The following is a 22,804-nucleotide window of genomic DNA, read 5'->3' on the forward strand; positions in this document are numbered from 1 at the left end:
CATTAGGCTATGCGTTCGTCACACACTACAGAACACTTGAGCCTTGGCTTTGCTCCTTAGCCTAAGGTATCTGCCTAGTGTAAATGCTCTCGTGCTCTCAAACCTGAGTGGTACCCCAGAGAAGATGATCTAAATGAAAAGGCTTCTTGTTTTCGTTATCCTCCTATAATCGATTACATTGAAAGCACATGTCAAGCCGAGAGCTTTGCACGGTTGTACTGTTGGGATTGACCACATGGGAGCTCGAAAATAAGGCAACTCGGAAATCAACTGGAAGCAGGGTCAGCCGCGACGTTCAAAAATAAAAATAAAATGGGGAAGAGTTTCGGCAATCCAACACAACCCCATCCACTAGCGATAACTCCCTCCCCGTCAGAAACGCCTCACATCATCAATGAAGCGTAATCAATCCTAAATGGTAATTCTAGAGTGATCCTGGATCAGCAAATGAATGAAGGGGAGTGGGGAGAGAAGGGAGGGCGGTAGGTGTATGAAACCAACCATGCAGAGGGCACTTCCGGATGGGCGAGTCAAATGTCAGTTGGTTCTCGATTTGCCCTCTCACCCTCGCTGTCTTCCCCCGCCCTTTTTTCGGTTGGCCCACAAAATAATCGCATAAATCACAAAATAGGGTATATTTATACCATAAATCATGAAATATTGAATCAAGAAGCATTGATTTTGTTGGCTAACCAGAGGAAAAGAGGTTGACCATCACTGTGCTAGCCTCTCCTCACCCCCCACTCCTCCACAGACACACGTGCACACGCATACACAGACTCACACGCAGACACAGACACACACGCATACACAGACACACGCACGCACACACTTTGGAAACGGATAGTTCAGGTGCTATTGCAGGTATCTTCTCGATGCCGGCGCAGAGGGATTGGCGATCGATCACTTTACACCGAGACGGAAGCAGGCGCCCCCCCAAACTCTGGCAGCCGTCCCATCGTTCAATCAATCGGAAGGTACCCAAAGAAGGGCCGAGGCGAGGCAGAAAGATAACACAAAAGTACCAAGCGCTTCACGCCAAGCAAAGTCTGACCTTTCCCTTTCCCCCGCTGTCAGACCTGCTTTGGTGCAGTGCCAGAGTTAACACAATCATCACTGATTCAGGCAAAGAAAAAAAAGAGCAGCAACAAAACACCCCCTCCCCTCCCCTCCTCTCATCCTACGATCGTCCCAGTCATACTTCAGAATTCAATCCCTCCCCTGGTTTACTTTCCGCCTTTCAACTTTGATTGTGGTACGAGGATGATGCGTAGAGACTCTCCTGCTGTTCAGCATCGCCAGCTCTGCGGGAGAGTACAGAAGTGAATTATTACCCGATCGGAACACATTAAACAAGAGTAGAGATTCCAAAATGAAAGAGCCTCGTATCGAAATGGCACTTATGGTCCCAAACCAGGGACTCGAAGATATACGACACATTTAATTAGTGTTATCATTTGTAATTAAGACCAGTCTCTGCACTCGTCTGTAACTAAAGCGTGCAATCCTAAACGATCCATCGCTACATAGGCATGGCCTACAAAATACACAGTCACTACACTTTACAGTAATTTTTTATTTCGGGGGATTGTTGGCCAGGACACCGGGAGAAACTCCCTTCTCTTTTCAAGAGAAGGGCAAACGGGACCTCGGTTTAACGTCTCATCCCAAGGACGGCACCTCCGACAATACAACGTCCCACCCCAGCAGTGCATTGGAGTGTCAACTGCGACAGTGTGAGTCCTGATGTGAGCCCAGAACCTTCTGACCCAGAGACGAGAGTGTTACCACTGTGCCAGGCGCACACACACACACACACAAAGATAAATGAAACCTGACTAAACTACTCCATGGGAAATTTATTTTCCATCTCAATTTCCTGGGGCCAAAAGTGCTTACGGTTACAAGGTACCTGAGCCCGAGTGTTTTACACCTCCGTAACTGCAGCTAAAAAACGCAAATTAAATTTCGTGGAGCGTTCGGCTGTGGTACAAATTAACCTCTGTGAATGCCAGCCCGCTCCGGTGTTGAGGAGGTAAGTGGCTTCGAGTTGTTAAAATGAGTTGACCCTCTTGTCAGGTGAAGTTTAATTGAACAGATTTTATGTGTGGAACGCACGCCTCCAACATTAAACAGGCTTGAATATCCTCACATAAGCTTAGTTATTGCTGCAACTTGAGCCTTCTGAAGGAGCTCAAGAGTTTTCTCCCCCCCTCAGCAAAAAAAGACTCCCATTTGAAGAGAAAATTCGCAAAAAAGAAGCAAATCCCCAAGAGTCAAGATTGCAAAAGGAGATATCGCAGCATTACAGGCAGACCTGACCCACCCCGTTGGATTTGCTTGGAAGTACACAGTCACTGCACTTTACGGGGCTTTGAAACGCCTTGACGACCTGATAAGGCGTTGAGACTAATCACTGTGGGGGTGCGGGACAAACGTACCCCAAGAAAAGCCAGGCTTCCCCGGGCGACAAGCCGCAGAGATAAGAGACACGAGGCGGGCTGGCACATGAGCGCTCTGCTTTCCATTTCAAAAGCAGGACGAGCTTCCGCCTTCTTACACAACAGCAGATGGGCGTCAAGCTATGAGGGAGCATTATCTTGCAAACGAGAAGTTGGATTTCAAAGCTGGGCATCGAGCAGATCTCGCAGTAAGCATTAGAGAAGTGATAATTAAACCGAGGAACTAGAAGTGGGGGAAAACAATGGCGGGTGCGGGGATGATAACCAGCAATAATTTTCATTGCCAAATCAATACAGCCACGGAAGGTTGTAGGTGTCCATTACTTATAAGAATAAACACACACATATTAAAATAATAATAATAATGAAGAATCATTGCAGTTGATGCAGCAGCTTTCACATCAGGAGGATGTTGCAATGAGCTTCACATGATTTACTGTAAGGTGCATTGACTGTGTATTTTGTAAATTAATATACACACACGCACACACAACTAAATATACTTGTAATATAATGCACACAGATAGATAATCGCACACACACATAAAATGCAGTAATAAATGTGAAGGAACATGTCCAGCTATTACCCAGTACGTGTAATTTTGTTCCCATTCATTTATCCTGCATTGTAACTAAAAAAGAGGCATTAAAATCATTTCAAAAGCACCGTCTGTACGTACTTACAGTTATGGTTTGGGACAGGCTAACCTGTAAATGTAACGTTAAACTCGCTTGGTATTAAAAAAAAACAGGAAAAACATCTGAAATAACAGCAGCAAAACTCCAAATGTGAATTTGGTAATATCCGCTCACACGATAAAGCTATTAACTAGATCCATCCCCTACAGGATTGCTCACAGCACAGCGCAGGCTGCATTAGTGACAATTTTCCCCAATTTAAAACCAACAAAATGTCAAATATTTTACCGCTTTGTGTGCTTACATCAGCCAACATTCTCCCCCACCATCCTCACCCAAAGCCTTGTACCTCTAGCTTTGAAGGTTGGTGGCGAGGGGGTAGGGGGGGGGGGAAATCAGAGGGACTATGCAATGAGAGCGGGGAGGGGCGGAATTACCGAAAGCTCGCCCGCCGATATTATTTGACACACCGAGAATAAATCCAGTCGCTGTCAGTGCCCCGATAAGTCACACAATAATTACCCTGCGTCATCTTCTTGTAACTTCTTGGCAGCCGCCTCGGTCGATCGTTTGATCTGCAAGTCCAGCCTCTGCAAGAAGTCTTTAGCGGATAGCTCCTCGGGCTGGGCGGGCCGCACGTCGGGATCTTCCGGGCTCGAGGACGAAGAGCTTTCCTCCTGCACCGCCGCGGGCCTCTCATCACCCAGGCCGCCCCGCTCCGTGCTGTCCTCGTTCTCGGGAGAGTCCAACGAGTTCAGTCCGTTAAACGGCAACACTTTTTCGGATATGACGGGGATGCTCAGTGTCTTCTTCAGGAAGATGCAGTCACTGGTGAAGAGTTTGTTTGCCCTCTTGATCTGTTCCATCTGCAAGCAAAGGAATCAAGGCCAAGTGTCATCAACAGCCCTGCCCGGTTCAACTCGCCCTCCCTGCCCTGTACCCACAGCACCGCACGGTTTAGAGCTGGTGAACGCAGCTTGAATTAGCGTCCAGTCTAACAGTGATAATAATAAGGATAATAATAATCCTTGCATTTGATAATAGCACCTTATCATGCCGTCGAGTCACTGTTGAAATCAAGGTGGGATCTCTTGCGAACCATGCAATGGATCTCCCACCCCATCAACACTGAGTTGACGGTGCTGAACAAGGGGGCAAAGTTGGGCGGCATACAAGGGAGAAGGGGTGCGACCACAGGCGTGGTCGAACAGGTAGGTTTTCTGCTGGGATTTAGAGATAGATAAAGAGGCGGAGGGATAATGATAAGGAGTTGAAGAAGAGCACAGGTGTGTAGCTGAACGCCAAATACAGCCCAGGTGTACAATAATGCTTCTAACTATTTGGTACGGCCAACAGATCGTGGGTTTGGCATTTTATAGAGGAAAAACTTGATGATTTTCATACAAATGAGGAACACACACAAGAGAGAAAAGTTCGATGAAGTCTGGGATAAATTAGACAGCGGTAATGCAGATGCTCCAGTACCGATAGCTAGTTATCAGCATTGCTATCTAATGCAGATATGGTAAGTGTGTTGTTTGGGAACACTGTCAAACCAAGAAACTGCTGGGCACATTATTATGCTGATTTATTCAAACCGTTGGCTGCTTTTAACGTAGAACACAGATTGAGATGACTCTATCCGACACACCAACTCCATTAATTCCCAGGTGGTGGATGCGTTCGGCGATAAATTCATACTGAAGTTTCCGCCTTTTCATTTGCACATCTGAATATTCGCATTCACGTCACCGTGACTTGTGAAGGGTCAGCGGATCTCACACGCCCGCATCTCGGCAGAGATGGGTGGGTACGGGCCGTGTGTGCACAGAACGTGAAACGATCCACGATTCCAACCCCGATGTGATCGCGCTGAACACGACAATGTTATAACAACTCGTATCGATATAGCGGTCTTCACGCAGGAAAGAGTCTTAAGGGCATCGAGCGTTTACACCCAGGGTGAAACAACTCCCGAGTCGTTGTTTTTTTTTGGCGCCACTCTGCCCCCTCCCTGCCCGGAAAGTGCAGAATCAGGAGCAAACCTAGCTTCAAATTCTCCGGACGTGAATGATCCAACGCGACATTACGTCACGCGTCTCTCTACGTCCTTACGATTGTAAAATGAGTTGACATAATTGCCGCACAATTCACTTTCCGGTGGTCGGTTAACCTTTGGCAACGGGCGGGTTTCTTTTCTTTTCGGGAGTCCAGCTGGGTCGGGGGTCAGCCGAACGCGTGCGGAAACCGACGCTTAAGAGACATTCCGGAGACAAAATTGTTGGGAGTGATTTTACATCGTTTGGATTTAATTCATATCCTGTGGATGTCCGGGGCTTGGCCTGTCGCAACAACTTGGGGAGGGGGTGGGGGGGAGGGGGGGGGGGGCGAGGGACGCGAGACCAACCCCCCACTTTGGCTCTCCGCACCTCTCCCGCCCCATTTTCTCTCCGTTCCGCTGGTGGACCTTTCGCGCCGGTGGTAGACCTTTAGCGACGAGCTCACGTCTCTCTCTCTCTCTCTCCCGCCGGCCACAGGAGAAAGGACACCCGAGGAAAACCTTCAGCATCCCACCCGCTGGCGTCCAGCGCTTGACCACACCGCACGAGAAACATTTTGGGGGGGGAGGACGAGGGGGGGGAGAGCCCGGCGGCGGCTGGATGCGGGGGTGGGGGTGGGGGGGGGAGTGAGTCGGGAGGTTCTTTTCAAAGGGTCGGCACAGACACGCGATGGGCCGAATGGCCTCCTTCTGTGCTGTATAACTCTATGTTTCTACGATCTGGACACTGGACACTGGACGGACTCCCACACGATGTGATAAGGCGCCACCGCACCGCACCCCCATACACATAGACCCCCCCCCCCCACCCCCACCCTCCCAAAACATAAATACGCACCCACATATACACCCCACACCCCCCCCCCCACACACACACACACACAGACCAGGAGGGCTCCCACAGGCACACACCCCAGACACAGACAGACTGTCACCCCCCACCCCCTCTCCCTCCCACATTACACACACACACACACACACAGACCCCTCACACACACACACACACACACAGACCCACACACACACACACAAACCCCCCCCCCCACTCATAGCAGACATTGACCTCTCCCCACCCACCACACATGCACAGTGCGAGGGTCTGTGGGCCTGTTTCTGAGTCACACACAGACCCCCCCCCCCCCCACACACACACACAGACCCCCCCCCCCCCCCACACACACACACAGACCCCCCCCTCCCCCCCCACACACACAGACCCCCCCTCCCCCCCCACACACACACACAGACCCCCCCCTCCCCCCCACACACACACACACAGACCCCCCCTCCCCCCCCACACACACACACACAGACCCCCCCCACACACACAGACCCCCCCCACACACACAGACCCCCCCCACACACACAGACCCCCCCACACACACACACAGACCCCCCCCCACACACACAGACCCCCCCACACACACACACAGACCCCCCCCACACACACAGACCCCCCCCCACACACACAGACCCCCCCCCCCACACACAGACCCCCCCCACACACACAGACCCCCCCCACACACACACACAGACCCCCCTCCCCCCCACACACACACACACAGACCCCCCCCCCACACACACACAGACCCCCCGCCCCCCCCCGGGGCCCCCCTTACCGTGACCCCGTACCGCAGGGCCAGGCCCTGGAGGGTGTCGGTGCCGCTGACCCGGTGTTGGGTGTACCTCTCGGCCAGAGGGGCCGTGGCGCTGGCGGTGCTGCCGTAGGAGCGGGTCTTGGTGCGGGCCAGACCCCGGGACAGCTCGGCCTCGGACTCCTCCTCCCCCTCCCCCGCCCCCGCCCCGCCGGCACCTCGGCCATGGCCGCCCGCCCCGGGCCCCGGGCCCCGGGAGCCGCCCCTCCGCTCCGCTCAGGCCTCGGCCTCGGGCTCGGGCTCAGCCTCGGCCCCAAACCGCCCCCTCTCTCCGGCGGCCGCAGCGCTCCGACCGCACACACACACACACACACAGAGAGAGAGAGGCGGCCGCGGCCTCTCCTCCCTCTCACACTCACACACTCACTCCCTCCTCCTCTCCTCCCTCTCTCCCTCTCACACTCACTCCCTCCTCCTCTCCTCCCTCTCTCCCTCTCACACTCACTCCCTCCTCCTCTCCTCCCTCTCTCCTCTCTCACACTCACTCTCTCCTCCTCTTCTCCCTCTCCTCTCTCACACTCACTCGCTCCTCCTCTCCTCTCTCACACTCACTCCCTCCTCCTCTCCTCCTCTCTCTCTCTCACACTCACTCTCTCTCTCTCACACTCACTCCCTCCTCCTCTCTCTCTCACACTCACTCTCTCCTCTCCTCCTCCCTCTCACACTCACTCCCTCCTCTCCTCCCTCTCACACTCACACACTCACTCCCTCCTCTCCTCTCTCCCTCTCACACTCACTCTCTCCTCCCCTCCTCCCCCCTCTCCCTCTCTCTCACACACTCACTCTCTCCCCTCCCATCCTTCCTCCCTCCCTCTATCTCTCTCTCTCTCACACTCACTCCTCCTCCTCTCTCTCTCTCACACTCACTCCCTCCTCTCCTCCTCTCTCTCACACTCACTCCATCCTCTCCTCCCTCTCCCTCTCACACTCACTCTCTCCTCCCCTCCTCCCCCCTCTCCCTCTCTCTCACACACTCACTCTCTCCCCTCCCATCCTTCCTCCCTCCCTCTATCTCTCTCTCTCTCACACTCACTCCCTCCTCCCCTCCTCCTCCCTCTCCCTCTCACACTCACTCTCTCCTCCCCTCCTCCTCCCTCTCACACTCACTCTCTCCTCTCTCTCTCTCACACTCACTCTCTCCTCCCCTCCTCCCCCTCTCCCTCTCTCTCACACACTCACTCTCTCCCCTCCCATCCTTCCTCCCTCCCTCCCTCTATCTTTCTCTCTCTCACACTCACTCCCTCCTCCCTCCTCCTCCCTCTCCCTCTCACACTCACTCTCTCCTCCCCTCCTCCTCCCTCTCACACTCACTCTCTCCTCTCTCTCTCTCACACTCACTCTCTCCTCCCCTCCTCCCCCTCTCCCTCTCTCTCACACACTCACTCTCTCCCCTCCCATCCTTCCTCCCTCCCTCCATCTCTCTCTCTCTCACACTCACTCCCTCCTCCCCTCCTCCTCCCTCTCTCTCTCTCACACTCACTCCCTCCTCCGCCTCCTCCTCCTCTCCCTCTCACACTCACTCCCTCCTCCCCTCCTCCTCCCTCTCCCTCTCACACTCACTCTCTCCTCCCCTCCTCCTCCCTCTCTCTCTCTCACACTCACTCCCTCCTCCCCTCCTCCTCCCGCTCTCTCTCTCTCACACTCACTCCCCTCCTCCTCCCTCTCTCTCTCTCACACTCACCACCTCTTCTCTCTCTCTCCCCCCTCCTCCTCTTCTCTCTTACTCTCTCTTACTCACCCACTCATTCACTGCAATTCTCTCTCTCTCTCTCTCAATCCTCTCTCACACTCACTCTCTCTTCCCCCTTCCCTTTCCCCCTCCTCCTCTCCCACTCATTCTCAATCCTTCCCCCACCTCTCTCCTTTATTCACTCCCTCTTTCACTCCCTCACTCCGGTGGCCTCTCTCCTTCCTTCGCTCATCCGCCTTTGACTTTCTCTCTATCTCACATTAAACAATATATTATATTACTGATTATTATTATTATTATTTACACTAAACAGTGGGGAGACAAAGTACAGTAACTCCTCTCACTCTCTCTCACTCACTCCCTCCCTCACTCCCCAATAAAGGAGAAATCCGCACTTAGCAAACACTTTGGAAGGACCCCTTCCAAACGGGAGTCCGCACTTTCCCGCAGGTGACGGATCGCTACTCATTTTGGCACGTAATAATAATAATAATAATAATAATAATCCTTGCATTTGATATAGCGCTTTTCACGTCTGGAGGACGTCCCAAAGCGCTTCACAGAACACACTGTAAAGTGAATTGACTGTATATTTGTGGGCGAACGTAAGTTTCGTTTCTTTCTGTGGAACAAAAAAAAAACCCCCACAGCAGATTGCATTTATTTAGTGCCTTTCACGTCAGGACGACCGAGACCCCAAGGCACTGGACAAGTCAGTGGAGTGGGGGGAGGAGGAAGATGATGACCCAAAGGCGCGGTCAAAGGGGAAAGTCTTGAGACGGACCTCGAAGGAAATGAGGGAAAGGACCGGGCGAAGGGACGTTCCATTGGGATGGAAGTTCCAGAAGGTGGGACCATTTTTGCCTTGAAACAAGACATTTGGGCAGGTCGTAATGGAAAGTCACCCACCGGTTCAGCTGGAGGCCAGGAAATCAACAGGATTAGACGCTCAGCCGGCTTCTGGAGACGGGTTTTTTTTTCTATCCTATTAAATCCCATTCCTGGAAAGAAGAGGAGACAGACGGACTCGGGCAAACGTCTCATGGAATATGAAAGCAGGACGTTCCGGTCGCACTCTTAATTGCAGAGGCACTGACTGTTCAGCGGCGAAACCTTCGGCAAGTTTCCTTACTCCGCACGCCTCTGCTCACCTCGCAGTCAGCAGGAACCCAGTTGTTAAGTCGATTGGCAAATCGCTTTCCAGGGGTAGTAATTCCCCCCCCCACCGACAAAAAAATGTGGTTACTCAATCCATGACTGGTTGTGGGACGTTGCAGTGCGCAATTGGCTGCCACACTTCGCCCCACAAAATATACAGTCAATTCACTATATACAATATATTACGAGGAGCTTTGAGATTTCTCGACAACGTGCTAAGACGCTATATCAAATGCAAGGATGATTCTTATTATTATTATAACCCCCCCCCCCCACCACCACCACCCTCCCAACACACACACACACGGTTCTTGGGCAAGAGTTTGTGTGTTGCGTTACCCTTGAAAGCACACACTGACTGTCTTCATTTTTATTTTTTCTAAATCTAAAAATGCATCGTTGAAGGAAACGAACTGTTTCTGAATGATGGGCTGCTGCCGGCTGCACGGTATTTGCATTTTTATCACCCGCTCTGATTACTATCTGAAATATCTCTTACGAGCCATTATTACTACCCCCTGAAATATCGCTATTCGCCGAAGTGGCTTCTAACTGTTTAGGATGTTTGACTTGAGATACGAGAGGACGCATAATGGAAAGTTTTTTGTGGCCACATTTGTTCTGCTTTTAGTATCTATATTTAGTATCTTTCGTGGGCACGGGTATGTCAAAAAAAAATGCATCTCACAAAGCCACAGGCTAAACATAACCTGAGAAAAAAATAGCAGAACTGGAGGAAATGAGCAAACATTCAAATAAAATTGTATTCAACTGGAATCCAATGCTTCGAATCTGCCTGTACTAACTGATGTACCTTATTAGATAAATAGGAGGAGATTCGGGCCCAACTTAATCGATGCTGAGTTAGGTCATTGTTTACCATTGGATGGTACATCGGGTCTTTCATGAGCGTGAGTGTAGTGTAGGACTGTTTGCGTGTTAATTATCTGCTTTACATGGCATTTCCAGTTCTTATAATAATAATAATCCTCGCATTTGATATAGCGCTTTTCACGTCTTCTCGACGTCCCAAAGCGCTTCACAGAACACACTGTAAAGTGAATTGACTGTATATTTGTGGGCGAACGCGGCAGCCGATTGCGCACAGCAATGTCCCACAAACAGTCGCGGATTGAAAATGACCAATTTATTGGTCTCGCTTGCAAAGCGAGTGCTCTAACCACTGAGCTACAGGCCTCCTTATATGGATGTGTCGCTTGCTTGCAAAAATATACAACTGGCTTCCCCGGCAGCTTATTTGTTAAGCCTGAGTGTGACATTGAGCCGAGCTCAACCGTGTTAGCTGCTCTCAACATGGGTGCCGGGGCAAAGCACTCCGTTTTGCTTCCTGGACGAGGATGCGGTAAATTTCAGCCCGTGTTCTTTTTCAGTGACCTGTAAAGAGGAGGGAGTCTCTCCCGGTGTCTCGGCCAACGATGACCCAGATAAAGTTGGGTATTTGCTTCATGGCTGTTGGTAGGACATTGTCGTGCACACATTGGCTGCTGCGTTACCCAACAAAATACACTTAACAGTAAATCCTGTGAAGAGCTTTGAAGAGCTCGCTCCTGGCGTGAAAGAAGCTAATATCAGCGTGGAGCCCTGTAGCTCAGTGGTTAGGGCGCTCACCTCGCAAGCGAGAGAACCTGGTTCGATTTCCAACAGGGCGAAATGTTGGGCAAGTTTCCTTACTCCACACACCTCTGTTTCCCTAGTAGTAAGTAGGAACCCGGTTGTTTTTATAGCTCTGCGATGCTCACCTATGTGGAAGGTGCTATGTAAGTGCAAGTTGTTGTGAGGCGATTGTCGGATCACGTTTGCAGGGATAATAATCCCTCAAAAGAAACTAATAATTCGGCCACTCAATCCACAACTGTTTGTGGGACGCTGCTGAACACAATTGGCTGCCATGTTTTGTCCACAACTCTAGGCAATACACTTTACAGTCTATTCTGCGAACCGTTTTGCGATGTCAAGAAGACGTGAAAAGCGCTCTATCAAATGCAAGGATTATTATTAGGATCGACTGCAGGGATTATTATTATAATTATTATTAATTATGTTCTGCTGCTGGCCCGATTTCCCTCAGAAACCTAGCCACAGATGTGGTAATAGGGCGAAGTTGAAGGTTTTTTAATATATTAATGCTCTAGGGTTTAGGAACTGATTGTAACGCGTTTCCTTTAACCGCTTTATTGTTAATAAATGGACACTTTAACAGCAAACAATCAAACAAGCCACTAATTGGACTGGTTGGTAACTCGGTATTTAATGTATTAATCTCCATTCACTGACACTCCACCAAGGCATTGGCGGGGGTGGAGAGGCAAAACAACTGTGGCCACATAATTGGATGTTGCAAATGTATGAGGTTCAACGCTCTAATCTTCTGCTGAACCGGGATTTAAAGTTCCCATCTCAGCATTGGGATTTCTGCATCCATTACAAAACGATTACACACGGAGTTTCTACCTACGCCTGCCCCGAGCCAACAAATCCCCAGAGGAAATCAGTCATGCGCCTCATAGCTGTTCGTGCAAACGTAATTTTGTTGTTGTTGTTGTTGTTGTTGTTGTGGGGTATTTGCTGTGCACATATTGGCTGCTGTGTTGGCCTAGAAAATACACAATCGCAACCTTTCACGGTACGGTGTCTGCCGTGAAGCGCTTTGACACGTCCTTCCATAAAAAGTTGTTATAGCAAACGGAAGGATTCTGGTGATGATTTACTTTCGAGCTGTTTTATTTCTGTGCACACACACGAGCGCGCGCGAGCACGCACACGCACGCACGCACACACACACAGCCCTGGTGTCCCAGCTGAGTGGGTCTTGATGCACTGCAGAGCTGCTTTAACCTGATTTGCTGCGGGAGAGAGAATGACTCACCTCTTAAGCTGGTTCCCATCTGTCTCCTGGCGTCTTTCTGCAGCAATGAATCCTCAGCATCTGCGCACTCTCTGAGAAACGACAGTAAAAAAAAAAGGTGCTTCTTCTCTCTCTTTCTCTCTCTCTCTCTCTCACGTCAACTTCCTCTCCCACTTGGTCACCTAATGAAGGTCATTTGTTTTCTCAAGCCCCAACGAGTCCAATAACAACAACCACAACAACTTGCGTTTATATCGCGACCTTCACACTGGATGGCGTCTCGGAGCGTAATAAACCTTCTTTCAGCACATTATGCTGCTGTGGAACAAAACATTTACGACAATTTACATTCATACACAGGGTCTTTCACGTCTCAAAGCCTTCACAGGGAGTGAGATGGGGGAGCTGAGGAGGGGGGCAACTGAAGAGGGGGCAACCGAAGAGGGTGGGGTGTGAGGGGTGACGGGAAGGGGGGAAAAAGGTGACCGAAGGAGCGGTTAAAAAGATAGGTTGCAAGGCGAGCTTTAAATGTAGGAGGGGGGGTGTGAGGCAGATAGTGTTCCAGAGAGAGGGGGCAGCGGGCAGAACCAAGGAAGGTTTTTAACAAGCGCTGAGTTCTAATCAAATCTCTGATGGTGCAATTGACCATACTCAAAGGTCTTGTTGACCGCAAAATCCAAGGAAAATGATTACATTTTAATCATAACCCGCTTTACGTGGCCAGCCACTGCAAACTAGCGTCTAATCCCATGTTTCACTTAATACCATATCATGAAATCTCTGAGGACGAATGCGGAATCTACATTTTTTTCTGCTGGGGGGGAAAAAAAAAGAAATCGCCACGTAGATCAAGAGCGAAGGGTGAAACGATTTGACTGTGGACAGAAATAAAGCGCGTGGATGCGCTCCAGTTGAAGTTCAGCAATAACAGAAACCTTACGCTAAGTGAGACGGACAATCTCGTTAAAAAGATATAATAAAGAAGCTGCTGCTTTAGCGATCAGCGTTTGACAGACCACTCCAGAAAAGACTGTACCGAGCTCAGAGGATTTATAACTACAGCAATACAATTCCAGGAAGCTCTATCTGATGCTGAAATGCCTAAATGTCTCAAATTGGCCCTGAAATGTCCAGAATAGTGAGTTTCATGTGTTGTTCCCTTTGGGGTAGAAATTTCACCTGGATGCAGATCTTACTCTCTTTTCTTTGCATTTCAGAGCATCCAAAGTTTTCGCAAAGTCTTGAAACAGTCATGCTTTTCAAGCTGCGTTTTCCACACACCCCAGTTCCCCCCCCCACCCCCCTCCCCAATTTGTAAATTTATTTTAAGAACTAATTCAAACACGGTTTAAAAAGTTAAGACCGTATTGAACAATTTGCCAAATTCTGGTTACTTTGAAAAACTACATAAATAGAGTAAACCTAATCCTGGAGGTAATTTCTCCCCATTAGTCATTCTGAACCTATACAAAAAAAAATGTGGGTCCCTACTGTTTGTGGGACGCTGCTGTGCGCAATTGACTGCCATGTTTCGCCCACAAAAATACACAGTCACTGCACTTTCCAGTGTAATCTGTGAAGCGCTGTGAGTTGTCTCGAAGACGTGATGAGGCCCTATATCAAATGCAAGTAATATACCTTCTATTATTATTAATATTGTTATTATTATAATAGGATCTCTATGCCTGTTTTTTTGCGGGCAGAAGTGGACTTCCTGGCAAAATACCTGGCTCCCTCCAGTGGATCAAATAGACAGTCAATGTGTTCAAGATGAGCTACACTTTAAGAGCGTTCTGAGTTGGTCTGTCACCATTACGTAATGCAACCTTGCTGCACAACACAGTACGTGTAAGAACACTGTGCGGTCGCACTGAAAACTCATTACATCCGCCACCTTGTTTAAAAAACAAACACAAGACAGTGAATCGCACGTCAGAATTATAGCAAAAATAATTAAAGGTGTTTCCCCTACCTTTACACGTACTCATCTCCTCCATCGTTAGGCTTTAGGCTTTGCCTATAAATACACAGTCACTGCTGTTTACAGTAAAATATAGATTTATGTGTGAGCCTGGCTCAATGGTAGCGCTCCCGGCTCCGGGTCAGTAGGTTATGGGTTCAAGCTTCACATCGGGACTTCAAATGACGTGGTCTAAGCGCATAGTCGAGCCGATCCCAAACCCTAAGATGACACTCCAATGCAGCCCTGGGGTTGGGTTGCACTGTTGGAGGTGCCGTCCTTCGGATGAGATGTTAAACCGAGGTCCCAGGTGGACATTAAAGATCCCAGGGCACTATTTGAAAAAAGAACGGAGTTTCTCCCAGTATCCTGGCCAACAAATCCCCCCCAAAAAATTGGTCATTGACTTCACCTGGGCCATTGCTGTGCACAATTGGTTGCCGCATTTTGCCCACAAATACACAACCTCTGCATTTCCCAGTGAATCTTGTGAAACGCTTTGGAACGACCCACCAACACGAAAGGTGCTTTAGAAAATGCAACGGTTATTATTGAGCCTAATGCTTATTCAACAACAACAACTTGGATTTATATGGTGCACTTCACACGGAGAATGACAACAACAACAACTTCGATTTATATAGCGCCCTCCACCCCGGACGGGGTCCCAGAGCGCTTCACAGTAACGGATCCCGGGGCCGAGCCAGCGGGAGGGGGAGGAAGGTGACCAAAGGCGAAGTCGAAAAGAAAGGTCTTCAGCCGAGAAGAGACTCGTGGGCGTGCTGCACAGTGGCCCAGTTGGTAAGGGAGAAGGGAGAGGGGAAGGTGACCAGAGGTGCAGTCGAAGAGGTAGGTCTTAACCTCTGGAAACTCCGGGTGGGTTTAATCACAAAGACGCTTGTCCCGTTAAACGACCTGAACCAAAAGAACAGTGGTTGCAATAGGTGTCACAAGTACGTGTCATCCAGCAAACACCTTGCGACCTGACTTATGCACCAGCTGTATTGATCTAGATCGTCCTTCCCTCTTCACCCACCACATCCTTTGTGAGCAGCAGGATTCACGTCTGCAGAGCTTGTATCTTTCAATCAGTAATTGGAAATCAAGCGCGAAAGTAAACAAGCTGTCAGGCTCAGTCAGCGTTAATATTCAAAGCGTGATCACTAATAAAGGACAGATGGCAAGGCGGCCTGAACATTGTGCGAGCGATTCTGGGAGAACAGATTTCTTTTCTGACATTTAATAACAAATATTTCTCAGACTGTGGACATTTATCAAACCCCAGCGGAGGGTCACGCCATCGCATAAGAAAAATATGTCGCCCGCAAAATACAAACTTTACAATATATTCAAGCGCTCCGTGTGCTAGACGCTATATAAATGCAAGTTGTTGTTATTATCCTGTGAAGCGCTTTGAGACGTCTGCATATTTTTTTTTAAAAAAATGCATATTGGTGGCTCCCTCTGATAACTCAGTGAGGCTATGCAGTGAGGAGCTGAGCTGTGCAGAAGACATTGAGGTTTAACCATTGGTGTGTTCTGTTCTCTCCGCTTAGCAAGATCATATTCCGAGGCCTGCGGTGAAACATCTAGTCTTTTGTTTCTTAGTTTCACTTCGCCCTTGAACAGCATGTCAAAGGTTAGCCTGGCCCCATCTATAACACACAATCTCTCGCTGTGATACAACACTGGATTGATTGGGGTTATCGTGAAAGTCAAACAAAAAGTGATGGTCCCAATAAAAGTAAAGGATGGGGTGGGTGGAAGGTGGGGGTCAATTATAATTCCACTGCAATTTGTTATTGAGCATCTAAGGCAAATTGAGCTGGTCAAGTTCTCATATAATAGTATAACTTGTAACCATCCTGTGTTTCCTTTTATTTTAAGTGCTGTCCATTTTCCCCTCAACCTCTTTCTATGCTCAAATGCAGCAGAAGACATATACTTTCCCCGCCAGCCCTTCTAAATCTGTCTCCCATCTGTCAAAGTGCTGCTTTACACCAAGCGCCGGACACCATTAATCTGCTTGTAGGAATCTTTCATTATCTGAAGCCTTCCATCTTAGGGAAAAAGATCTGTAATGAATGTTCTCATCTGGCTGTCCATCAGTCCTCAACCAGCCGCCAGACGGATAGAACATACCAAAATTAAACACGGTTAGACAAACCAGAATCGCCCATGCGATCCGGAGATTGAACCGATAATGAAAACGGCACTGCTGCCTTCAACAACTGTCGAAGAAAATCCTGAGTGACTGATTTCACCGTTAGTTACAACAGGTAGATAAGAAAGCAGGAACTTGCAATTTTTATTACGTCTTATCACGTCAAAATGCCTCAAAGCACCTCACGGGTAATTACAGGTGTTTCTTAGGGTGTAGACTAGCACTTTCCAGTACCTCTCTCTGGTCCTGTCCACCTCTTAAGAAATAGAGTTGCAAAGGGCAACTGCAGGACAGATAGTGGGAAGTTTGGTATACCTTTACCCAGAGAGTAATTAACGACTTTAACAAGTTCTCAGGAGGGTGGTCTGGTCCAAGCCAGAATGCTGGGACTCATTTAAAAAGCAAGTTGATGCTGCGATGGGAGGATATGGTAAGGTTGGTGTTTTGGGAGAGATGAGATCTGATGGGCCGAAGGGCCTTTTTCATCTGAACCAATCTTGCAGAATCAAAACCTGTGTGCTGTGAGCGCAAGTTCCTTTCCCCCCACCCCCCACCCCTGTGTGAAGTGTTCACATCAATCAGTGTTGTTTTTTTTCAGTATGAATGTGGGTTTTCCTTTAGAATGGAAGAGGGGAAAGCGTGATGTAATATCATAAGTAGAGTTCTTTTGTTATAAGGGTGCAGCACTCTAATTAATTAATGCACATATAATGGCAGGCAAACAACCTGTTGGCCTGATGTATGCAAGGACATTGCTTTGTGATGGATTTCCATGGACATTGTTAAAGGAGAGAAAAAAAAGTGACAGAATCGAGCATTTGTCGAACAGGTGCAGGGCATTTACATATACTGTGTTGTCTCTTTGTTTTGAAAGCACGATACGAATTAAGCAGCCACGTGGCTCTCCGTGTGTCGTGTGCTGCTCTTCGCTTTGACGAGGCATGATTGCTTGAATGCGTTTCTACACGCGGGGAGACTTACTGGCTTAAAGACCCGAGGAACCCTTTGGAGGAGACTTGGAGGTAACATCAGACTCGAAGAATTTGATTTCAAAACGGTGTTAGATTGAAAGTCTTATTTCTGTTGCTACGTCTTAAAGGATAGCCTGTCATAATCGATCGGGCGGAGGTGGTTTGGGGGGGGTGGGGAGGTGGGGCAGGAGAGTTAAAAGCCACCATCAAACACTTTTATAATGTAAACATGACATTTGGAGTTCTATTTGAGTCTGTTCAGAAATTACCCCTAAAGACGTCAGACCCCCATGAGCTAAGTTCATTCACTGCACTATGTAGGTGACAAACCATTAACCTGGCAATGAAAGATCGACCGGATTTGTCAGACAAAGGCCCAGGATGACTTATACGTCTGAACTTCATTCATCTCTTTGCATATTGCAAGAGCGGCAGTAACAAAAACCTTCCATTAATATCGGGTGTTGGAGTGGGGGGGGGGGGAGGGGGGCTGTTGAGCACAATTTGCAGATGGATCTGACTCAATTGAACGCCGAGGAAAGCAAAGCGAGAGACGTGTGGTTTCAGCTTAGATTCTTCGTACTGCATGATCCTAAAGAGGAAACTCGTGCTTTTGTTGAGAGAGAGAGAGAGAGGAGAGAGAAAGAGGAGTTGTAAAGCGATAACAAAAGCTGCTCCGCAACCAAATAATGAATGAATGAATGCCTTTTTTTAAACCGATATAGTGCCTCGGGGTATCTAAAAACACAAATTGATGGGTCGCCATAGCAACACAACCCACAGGATCTGAGTCACACACTGCTCTCGCTTCCAATTTTCCTTTCATCGGGATTGAAAATGAATCTCCTACAAATCAGGTTTCGCTTGCATTGCCCTTCAGCAAACACCAAAAAAAAATACTCAAACAGATAAGCAGTCCCCCCCCCCCCCCCCGCGTACCCCATAAACCCCAAATCTTCTGCTTTTTACCCCAGTAACACACAGAGCAAACCTATTCAGTGACTTGTTTTAAATTGTACATTAGTATCTCTAGGTCCTGAGAGCTTCTTGACACACAACACACACTTCCAGACTCACTTTACACGCATTAAAGGCTACACATTTTGCTCAAGTCCCAGGAATTTTAGTTACATTGCTATCAAACGTTTCAGCTGGTTACCATGAGCGCATTCCCCCATTTTCCCCCTTTCCCCCCAGTCCCAGGGTTAATCCGTAAGAGAGAACTTAGATATCCAATAAAGCAATAACTTACAGGGAGTGGGGAAGAGAGGAAAGGCAGGTAAATGAGACGAAATGGATTGCTCTTTCAAAGGGCCAGCGCAGACACACTGGGGCCCAATCAATAACCTTTCTCTGTGCTGTCCATTTCTGTGGTTCTAATCGTTGCGAAATCTTTACTGTTCCCTCTTTGGACTTGTCGGCATCTTGCCGTCGGCCTTCGATCAGAAGGGTCCATGTGCCTTAAATTGTGTCAGTGCTGTACTACAATCACTCACAACAAAAACAGGATCCCATTATAACATAACATAACAAAACATGTAGGAGCAGGAGTCGGCCATTCGACCCTTCGAGCCTGACCCGCCATTCAATCATGGCCGATCTTCTAATCTAACTCCGGCTAATAACAATTATTTTAGGAGTCTTGGGGTGGGGGTCAGTTGCAACAGTCTGGACTGGGTTTATTCCCAGATTCCACGGGTGCAGGGAGAGCATTCTCACCCAGTCACGCTCTGTCTCGCCTCAGTTAGGTTTTTGACCATTTTTTTGTGCAAAGAAACGCTTTCATCCCTTAAAACTTTCTCCCTCTCAAAACCCAACTGCATCACAGGCTAATAATGATCCTGCCCTGTTATTGCTATTGTCTGTATCTGGGCGCCCTCTGGCGGGACCAAAAATTTAAATCACCACATTTCCTCACAAATTAAAATTAATCGAACACATACGTCGAAGAGGGTAATAATAATAATAGTAATAATAACAATCCATGCATTTGACATAGCACGTTACCAGGCTGTTGAGACGTCCCAAAGCGCTTCACGGAACACACCGTAAAGTGGATTGATTGCGTAGTTTGTGAGCAAAACACAGTAGCCGATTGCGCACAGCAGTGTCCCACAAACAGCCATGGAGTGAGTAATCAATTTTATTTGGTGGGGGGGGGTGGGGGGGCGAGGGGATTGTCGCCCTGGACATTGGGAGAAACTTCTGCCCAACACACTTCTAAGTCATTACCCTTACATCAGCAAGGGGCATTTTCTTACCTTTGGTCTCAGATAAATCCATTAATAGCTTTATAGCAATGCCACAAGAGGTCAGTGCAGTGAACCTGATGTAACCGCCTGATGAAGCTCAGAAGTTAATTGTACCTGAGGCACAATTTTTGTTCCTACAGTTAGTGTTCGTAATGTTCCACATGACCCAATCATCAATCAGACAGTACTTTGCCTAATAACCGAGTTACAGTATAATCACAGCATCACTAATCATTACCGACTGGCAGGGAATGACTGATGATGTGCTAAGATTTAAATCAATACAAACTTGCTCTGTGGCACATTTGACCCTTATAGACAGATTGTGCTTGGTCAACAAACCTGCACCTCAATTACAGTGCAGCAAAGAGTGAACCCATCTCGCCCAATCTGAAGCCAAGTGAAAACTTGGCAATCCTGGCAAAGAAAAACTTGGCAGTCTGGTTTGGATACTCAAGCACGGCCAAGGGCTTCTCTGCACGTCGCGACACCTGGCTGACCAAAAATAAGCACAGACTGTGCAAAGCATTCAGCGTGAAAGACATTATTAGCCTGAAGGTGGCAATGTGGTACAGTCTGGACCCAGTTCCTGGTAAATGGAGACTATTGAGAAACGCTGGCCTTTGTTATAGGCACAATTTGGCAACCCCAAACTATGTTCAAATTCATGTCTCGCATCGTGTGCTCAGTTTCTTACTGTGAACAATTTGCGGCAGTAAAGGCCTTTGTTGATTGTGTGTGATCAAAGTCAAAGGATAAGCAGGGTGTGCCTTGGAAACGATCAACTTTTAACCTTTGCTCCAAACCAGCGCAAACACTACACTGTGACCACAGCGTAGAACTTGCAACCTAAATTCCTACGTTGCCTTATGCTTAGAGTTTGGTGTTTCTGGGTCTCAGCCAGCTCATCTCGGCGAGGAGGGAAGTGATGTAAAATGAAAACTGACGCTCGTGTGTGGAGATTGTGTGTCTCCATCCTGCAGTCCCTCCACCCTCGTCCCTCCATTGCCTCCTTAAATACCGGTCTTAAGACCCTCATCCTTGACCGTGCCTTTGATCACCCTCCATCCCCCACCGCCCTCCACCCACCTCGATCCCGACTCCCAGCTCGGGTCCGAAACACTGATTGTCCAGCTCCTTGGTACGTCCTCCCCACGTGAAAGGCGCTATACAAATGTAATTTAGTTGTTGTTGTTGAATTGTACCTCCTGGAGGAGGAGTCAACAAAGTGTCCTGCCCAAAGGAAGGGATACGTTCGCTCATTCAAAATATTCTCACCTGACGTTGGTACTCGCCATCAGCGGTCAGACTTTCAACCTATCTGCTTCCCCCTCTCTCAAACTCCATCGCAGAGTCCTTCAGACCTGCCTTCTCCCTCATCTCTTTTCAAGGTCCGTTTCAAGACCTTCCTCTTTTTTCGGTCATCTTTCCCCTCCAACCGCCCCCATCGACTGCCAAGACAGAATTGTCAAGATCTTTGGGATAGTCTCCTGACGTGAAAAGCAGTAGATAACTGTGATTTTTTCTGTTTAACAAAGATCCCAAGATCATACCCAGTATTCCTTACCCTAGGGTGGTCCTTTATTAATAATACTGGCATTTGATCGAGCACCTTTTCAAGTCATTGAGATGTCTCGAAGCGCTTCACAGAATACTGTCGAGTGAATTGACTATTAACCCTTAAAACTTGATAAACAAGTTTAACACGACCATTTTAAGTACTCATGCTTCAAATACTTCACTCTGGGGGGGAAAAAAACAAACTCTTGGCAAAGTTTTAAAAATGAACCTTATAAAGATGTGGAGTAAATCCAAACAGAACCACGGCACATTAAAATTACCAGGGCTCGTTACACTCAGGAAAAGATCAATAAACGTCAGGAGAAAGAAAAATAACTTGAGAAACAAAGTATAAAACGTGAAAATGTAGTTGCAAGTGCTAAAGAAAACCCGACAGTTTATACTGCGCAAACTGGAATAAATCAAGTTACGACAGGTTGCATTTAAAATTCATTGTACGTTGTTGCAATTGCCTCATTCACAGGGAATCTAAAAATCTCGCAATTGAAACCAGTCTGAGGTCACCTCAATGATCTGACAGACCATAGAAGGAGTCGATTAGATGACTGACCTCCTCTCCACCCACAAAGTTTTGATTTAATCAGTGCTGTAGATCCCCATACGTGCCATCTGAGAACAGATTGCTTAAAATATTAAGATTTCAGACAGTAAATTAGGCCCACCAACTCGTTCCAATATCTACAGAATGATTACTTCTCTTTAGCTACAGAAGTCATTGCCCATATCAAGGCCCACTCCATATGTTATGGTCAATATAGCTTAAGGCAATAAATAAGAAAACAGAACACACCAACCCTTTAAGATGCGTTCCGTTCAGGGAGTTCCCTGTTGCAATATTTTCTACGACTTCCATTTCCAGATTATGGCTAAATAAAATCCAGGCAGGTTCCTTGGGGCTATCAATCATGCGTAAAACATACTTACATTCCTTGCTTGTCGGCCTCCCCAACTCCTCTCTCCAGAGGCTGCAGTTCGTCCAGAACTCTGCAGCCCGTGTCCTCTCCCCCACCAGGCTCCGTGACCCTAACACCCCCATCCTTGACCAACTCCACTGGCTTCCCATCACACAGAGGATACAGTTCAAGATGCTGGTCCTCACCTTCAAAGCCCTCCCTGGTCTTGCTCCTCCCTACCTCTGCGACTTCCTAACGCCCTACCATCCTGCCTGCTCCCTCCGCTCAGCAGGATCCATCCTGCTTCACGTGCCCCACCTCGCCTGGCCCAACATTGGCAGGCTGGTCTTCTGACACTCTGCCCCCACCCCCTGGTACTCCATCCCGCAGTCCCTCTGCCTCATCCCCTCCCTTGCCTCCTTCAAGACCCATCTCAATTATATAATTTTGGATA

General features: G+C 48.3%; 1 protein-coding gene across 1 annotated transcript; it reads right to left on the minus strand.

Moving 5' to 3' along the window:
* Positions 1-781: 781 nt before the first annotated feature.
* On the minus strand, positions 782-14,526 carry lysmd2 (LysM, putative peptidoglycan-binding, domain containing 2). Its single transcript, XM_042344019.1, has 4 exons — positions 14,502-14,526; positions 6,780-6,973; positions 3,624-3,967; positions 782-1,304 (listed from the first exon to the last, which is right to left on the minus strand). Exons 1-4 carry the CDS (start codon positions 14,524-14,526, stop codon positions 1,241-1,243), a joined length of 627 nt encoding a protein of 208 aa, XP_042199953.1. The 3' UTR covers positions 782-1,240.
* Between the last annotated feature and the right edge of the window lie 8,278 nt (positions 14,527-22,804).

Source organism: Callorhinchus milii, unplaced genomic scaffold (genome assembly GCF_018977255.1).
Source record: "Callorhinchus milii isolate IMCB2004 unplaced genomic scaffold, IMCB_Cmil_1.0 Scaffold26, whole genome shotgun sequence".
NCBI classification, from domain to species: domain Eukaryota; kingdom Metazoa; phylum Chordata; class Chondrichthyes; order Chimaeriformes; family Callorhinchidae; genus Callorhinchus; species Callorhinchus milii.

Bases quoted from the DNA above. Each gene is read 5' to 3' on its own strand.
- lysmd2 (XM_042344019.1), bottom strand. From the start codon at position 14,526: ATGGAGGAGATGAGTACGTGTAAAG. The intron at 3,968-6,779 runs GTAAGGGGGGCC...CTTTGCTTGCAG, and splicing joins CCCTGCGGTACGGGGTCACG to ATGGAACAGATCAAGAGGGC. The intron at 1,305-3,623 runs GTAATTATTGTG...ACTCTCCCGCAG, and splicing joins TTACAAGAAGATGACGCAGG to AGCTGGCGATGCTGAACAGC.